This window comes from Myotis yumanensis, unplaced genomic scaffold (assembly GCF_028538775.1).
Source record: "Myotis yumanensis isolate MYYU_CA2020_CCGP unplaced genomic scaffold, mMyoYum1.0.hap1 SCAF_11, whole genome shotgun sequence".
NCBI lineage: Eukaryota > Metazoa > Chordata > Mammalia > Chiroptera > Vespertilionidae > Myotis > Myotis yumanensis.
Window position 1 is genome coordinate 59,698,209 of NW_027223762.1, and position 6,198 is coordinate 59,704,406.

The 6,198-nt window shown below is 52.1% G+C and overlaps 1 protein-coding gene across 1 annotated transcript; it reads right to left on the minus strand.

Moving 5' to 3' along the window:
* Nucleotides 1-1,427: 1,427 nt before the first annotated feature.
* On the minus strand, nucleotides 1,428-5,709 carry LOC139020110 (inositol 1,4,5-trisphosphate receptor-interacting protein-like 1). The gene is made up of 2 exons (XM_070429731.1): nucleotides 5,504-5,709; nucleotides 1,428-4,459 (listed from the first exon to the last, which is right to left on the minus strand). Exon 2 carries the CDS (start codon nucleotides 4,443-4,445, stop codon nucleotides 2,787-2,789), a length of 1,659 nt encoding a protein of 552 aa, XP_070285832.1. The 5' UTR covers nucleotides 4,446-4,459; nucleotides 5,504-5,709; the 3' UTR covers nucleotides 1,428-2,786.
* Nucleotides 5,710-6,198: the final 489 nt, after the last annotated feature.

The window sequence follows — 6,198 nt, forward strand, 5'->3', positions numbered from 1 at the left end:
TGCTCTGTATGAGTGCAGGCAGCTCATTCACCGCCCACTCCCAGCCCATCTTTTGTTTTGGGGGATTAGGAGTACAGAGGGTGCAAAAAGACTGAATGATTTATCAGTGGTGTCAATGGTGTGCAAAACTCAATTACCCTGTCTGTACAAAAGTAAAGTAGTGGGGCCCCTCCCCCATTCCTTCTCAGCAGAAAAGCAATGTTGAGGCCATTGGTCTTCCTCATTTCGAGGTTCTGCTTCCCCCGAATAAAAGCAAACAGCCTCAGTTTAGGTGAGGAACAATAGTGTTATCAACTAGTTACCTGAACAAGCAATTTTTTGGCTTCAAATTTGCCCTGACCTTCCAGCTTGCAGCTGGCTTATAATATAAAATATATTGTCACTGGGGCTCAAAGGACACATAGTTAAAATGGCTTTACATTCATTTTGGCCTCTGAGCAAATGCCTTTAATTTTGTATGTGATATAAAATTCCTGACCTCCTAAAGACTGGGCTAAGAACCAATAATTTCTGTCTTCTGGAATTTCCAAACAACATACCACCCTTTGGCTTAAAATTAATACAGTGCCTTTTGCTTTTCAAATAACTTTAAGCCCTACGTGTTGTTGGATTCCTGCTGGGAAGTTGCTGGGACAGGTACTTCCCTCCAGGCTCTGCTGTTTACCAGCTGTGACCTGGGAAAATTGTGTGCTCTTTCTGAGCCTGTTATCTCATTGGTAAAATGGAGAAGATAAAGCACCAACTTCATGGGGTGTTCGTGTGAGGATTAAATGAGTTACCAGATGTGAAGTGTTTAGAACAGTGCATTTAGAACATTGGCAATGCTCAATGAATGCTACTATTTTCATTACTGTGACTGCTGTTTTATCCTGGGTGCCAGCCAGTATTGTTTTAGAAGCTCAGCTTCTTAAATATCTGGTTTCCCCTTTCATTGTGAGTATTCCCAAAGCACTACAGCTCCATTCTTCCCACTACTTGTTTTTGCTATACTCTCTCTTACATCTACTGCCCCACCCAAGCTGTGCTGTTCCCTTTGTGGTCTTCTGCCTGTTCATACTTTGTTTTCTTTCTGGCCTCTTACTACACTGGAAACCCCAGTGCTAGAACTTCATACCAACTTCTCACTGCCTGACAGATTTATGCCCTCTAGAACTTACGTTGTTTGTAGCCACTAAGATCTTTCAATTTGGCTGATATTTTGGTTTGGGCCCCATGAAAATGAATGACTTAGGTATTCCTTAACATTCTGAATTATTATTTCCTGGCTGCTGGCCAGGCCACTGGGAAACCACAGGGCAGACTGGTTCCAGGTATGCTGAGAAACACCAGGGTGTGCTGGATGAGCCATCAGGGTAACATGAACTTCTTGGGAACAGGCTGTGAGAATGCTGATCTGCTATATGTGTTATTGTACAGATTCCAACAGATTCAGAAAATAGCCTCATTTATTGATTTAGAAGGAAACACCAGTAAATTATTTTCTAAACAAAAAGCATATGGATATTTTAAAACATCAAAATCCCACCAGCATGGAACCAACCATCACTGCATCTTAACCTGAAAGCAGTACCTGGCAGATACCAGCAAACAACAGTAGCTACTGAGCAGAGGGAGCCCCAAATATTGACTGGCATTAGTTTCTGGGACACCTGTAATTTATTTCTGCTTGGTGGAGGGTGTGGATTCTACAACCAAAGCCCATAAGGCCAACATCTTAACCCCACCTAGGTCAAGTTAAACGTGGGGCCAGGTCCTCCTCTGAGCAGATCTTCCAGGCTTTCAAGGAAGGTACAGCATTGGATTTCCAAAACAACCACACCCACAGCTATTTTCACATTTCTTAACACTCCTCCTCAGGATGCCCACAGAAAAATACATTGATCACATCTCTGGAATCTCGACTTTATTTGAGTTGGACTGCTTCATAGTCCTTCCAGTCCAGCCCTGCCAGTGGTCAGTTGTTATGACCTTGTTTTGCAAAACCGCAAATATAGTTCAAATAATGCCTCTCATCTTTGAAAAGAGAATACAAAGGCATTACCAGACTGGGAAAAAGCAGAGCTACACATGGTAGCTAGGACTTTTTTCCATTCACCAAACAAGTGGCTCCCTACAGAAACAACAATTATTCATCTCAAAGCCCCCAAAAGATCATCCTTGTTAAGGGTTTTATAAGGCTGCATCCAGGCATTGAGAAGGTCATCAGATGTTGCTCTTTAAGTAAACACATTACCTCAATTATGGGACAGGTCACTATTGACTTAATATTTGTGAATCAATGCTAATAAATTATTTGGGTAGTATTGGAATTTTCTCAGATGCGTTAAAAACAACTATACTGGCATATAAAGATTGGGCTAAATTAAGAAAACAGAAAATAAACATCTTGGTTGTATCTTCAAATAGTGAAAGTCTGAAAAATTAGCTCCTAAAATATGAGTAGTAAGCTGGAATGGAGGTATTCTTTCACTTCCAGTGTTGATACAAAACACGACTTCCCAAGCCACCTCTGGATCTAACTCTTTAGCAGCAAGATTCTCCCACAACATCCGTTTCCCTGATCTCTCTGTGGGTCATGTTGCAAGTTAAGTCAGGAGAAGAAAAACTCAGAAGACCCACTGGGACCCCATCTTTGTGACCACTTCACACACTCCTTAAAATGTCGTAATCTATCATAACCCCTACTCACAAGATAAAGTCATATATGCCACTGGTGTATCTGAAAAATACACTCTTTTGCAGCCTGAATCACAAATACCTTCTCCCCTTTATTAATGGCCTTTACATTAATGTGCCCCGGCCAACGGGGTACAAGGCAGAGCTTTCACTCGGGTCAGAAGGTTGTGGAACTCTTCCAGTGCCTGTGAGTGTGCCATGGGGTTTAGCACCAGGTGTTGGAAGAGATTGACAGGCTCGGCATTCCGAAATTTCTTAGGGATCGGGATGGTCAGGGGCAGGAAGTTGTTACCAATGAGGAAATGATGGAGGGACCTTTGCTGGAGGCCACGGCCCAAGAACCAGAGGATGTCCTGGAGCCGCTGGGAGAGCATGCTGTGCTGCCAGTCCGTGAGGGGCAGCCACAGCAACAGGTGCATGAGGGCTGTTTTGAAGTGGTAAGAGGTCAGGATGGGACGGGATGCTCCCTGGGGTGAGCTCTGAAGGTCCTGGAGACTTAAAATGATCTGGAGGCACTTGAGGTGGCAGGTATTCTCTGGAGCAAAACGCCCTACCAGCTTCAGGAACAAGTGCTCACAGGCTGCAAAGGACTCGGGCCAGTCCACACTAGTGAGCTGTTCCTGGTCAGGGGCCCGACTCACCAGGTAGACCAAAGTGTCTTCCCGTTGCACCCCCAGGACCAAGCGGATTGAGAGAAAGCGGCCTGAGCGATAGTCCAGCCTGAGCTTGCAGGATGTGGTGGACGGTGGGAGGCTGAGCTGAAAGTCATACTTGTGGGCCACGAGAGCCCAGGCGTTGCCCACCATGTTCCGGAACCACTGTACGGTCTTGCACACGTCCAGGTGGGAGCCAGTGCAGAGGGTTGCTTTGATGGAGCTGTTGCACATGCCCAAGAGGGCCGAGTGGTCCTTGTGGTGATGCACCAGGCACAGCACATCACCCAGAAGCTTCTCACGTTTGCACACACATTCTGACTCCACCAGCACACTGCCACAGCGGCGGCCTAAGGATGGATCCCTCATCTCCAGCACAAACGTGGAGCCCTGGGGCGGAACAATGGGCACCAGGATATCAAATTTCTGGGTCTCATGGATGGTTCCCCATTTCTCAAAGGCAGCCCCGATGCCCAGGCAGTCCTCCAGCTGTGGGCGAGCCTCCTGGGGGCTGATCACCTGGCGGTTGAGTGCCCGACAGGCTTCAATGAGGTCGTCCACAAAGCTCTCCACAAACTCGCAGGTGCAGGGCAGGTCACGGATGACATTCTGGACATAGTGTTTGTAAAAGGATTCCAGGGCCTCCTGTGAAGGGAAGTCGGTGAGCCAGTTGTAGGAGGTGACAGGCACCACCCGGACTTCCTCCTCTTCCTCATCACTGCTGGAATCAAAGGCCGGCTCGTGCTGCATGTTCTGTCGCAGAAGCTCGAAGATGAGAAAAAGGCAAAAGAGGCCAGCATTCCACAGGTTTCCCAGCATCCAGCTGAGCGGTCCCTCCTGGCCCTCGTCTTGGAACGGCCACCCCATGTCCTTCCTTCCCAGCACTAACTCGTCACTGGATGTGTCTCCTCTCCAGAAGTTCTCTGCCTTCTGCTTCTGGTCAGCGACTCGCTTTCTCTCTTCAAACTCTATCTCTAACTGGCGCATCTCCTCACTCATGCGCTTCTCCAGCTGCCGACTTCTGGCTAGTGTGTCCAGGTCCATGCGGTCACTGACCATCAGCGGGTGGTGAACAACATACATCACTGCCAAGAACAGAAGGCTTAGCACAGCCATGGAGGCCTCTGCATCTGGAGAAGTAGGGGTGGGGTCAGTGGTAATCCTCAGGACTCATCTGTTCCCCAGTGCATATTCCCAGAGCCCTGGAACCCTAAATCCTGGAAGCCAACTACCCAGGACAAACAGAACACTCACAGAGCTGGGGTTGGGCAGAGCCTGGGGGGTCTGCCCAGGAGGAAGTTTGGGAGGAAGGGGGCAGCAGGATATGCCACTCAGTCTCTCTACTGCTTTCCTTCCCCATGGCGTGGGTGGTATTTAGGCTTCCAGACTGGCATGGGACTGCTTTCCTGCCTGTGTAAGGATGGGGAGAGGGATCTTTGTGGTAGGGTGGCCTTACCCAATTCATCAGTCCACCATGGGAACCAGGTGTGCCCTGCTGATCCCAGAGGCTCCCTTCCACCAGCAGAAGCACTGGTCTGCCTGGGCAGTACCTTTCTCTCGCCAGGCAGTCCGCCCCAGGCCCCACCTGTAGCATCCCATTACACTATGACTTCACAATCCTCAATTCTGCCCCCACTGTCATCAAACAACCCAGCCTCTTCTCCCTGGTGCCAGTGGCCCAACTCCCAGTGGGTACCAGGGAGGCACAGTGCTCAGCCACCTCTCCACAGCCTGCTGCTGTGCTCTGAGGTCCTAAGGGGGGTGCTGCTGCCTCATTGGGGCCCATAGGCAGGCAAAGCTGCACCTCTCAGCAGCTCAGGAAACCGTGAAGAACAGCTGACAGTAGTTGGTTCCTCTGCCTCCCCACCCACCACCGAGGCCTGGAGCTTCCTGTATTCACCCACTAATTCACAAGCTGGCTGGGCTTACCAAGATCGTGAAGGACAAGCCCCGAGTGGGCCCTGAGACCAGACGGGGTCCTCTCTTCCCTTTGGAACTTGGCCTTGCTCGGGCTCACCTGAGCCCTGTTAAAATTTACAAGGTACCTGGGGCTTTGACTCAAAGCAGGGTGCCCCCCCCCATTCATAACCTCCAAAAATCCCACGCCCAGAGACCTGAATACTCAAATGCCCATCCTCTAGGGTTTTCCGGGGACCTGGGGCTGGGTTCCTCACCGTCGGTGTCAGCGGGAACACGGTCTCAAAGAGACAGCTCGGCCTGACCGCTCCCGCCTACTTCCCGGCAGCGTGGAGGCTCCTGGCTCTTCGCCGGGTCCGCCCGCGGGAGTGGCCCCATGTCCTTCTCCCGGGGAGCACAGCATGTCTGTTCGAGTGTCCGGAGTCTGTGCGCAGCCAGCCGCTGAGACCCCAAGGTGCTGCGCGCGGTTCCGTGGGCGCCAGCCCCGCCCAGCAACTCCCGCCGTCCAGGCCCCGCCCCGCCCCGCCCAGGTCCCGCCCAGCAACTCTCGCCGTCCAGGCCCCGCCCCGCCCCGCCCAGGTCCCGCCGCGCCCCGCCCAGGTCCCGCCCAGCAACTCCCGCCGTCCAGGCCCCGCCCCGCGCCGTCCAGGCCCCGCCCCGCGCCGTCCAGGCCCCGCCCCGCCCCGCCTCGCCGTCCAGGCCACGCCCAGCGCCGTCTAGGCTCATGCCAGCCTCCTCCAGACCCCGCCCCGCCCAGCCTCTCCCACCAACCCCGGCCGCGGAGCGTGCAACTGAGCCCACCTTGGGGCAGATGTGACCTTCGTCGCGCCCACGCACCCTCTGTCGGGGCCCCGTCTGCCAAGTATTTGCTCGCAGAGCGCAGAGCTGGCGGCCCCAGACCCATAACGGGGCGCTCACGCCGCAGCTGCTCAGCCCCCTGAACTGGCGCCAG

Bases quoted from the DNA above. Each gene is read 5' to 3' on its own strand.
- LOC139020110 (XM_070429731.1), bottom strand. From the start codon at position 4,445: ATGGCTGTGCTAAGCCTTCTGTTCTTGGCAGTGATGTATGTTGTTCAC.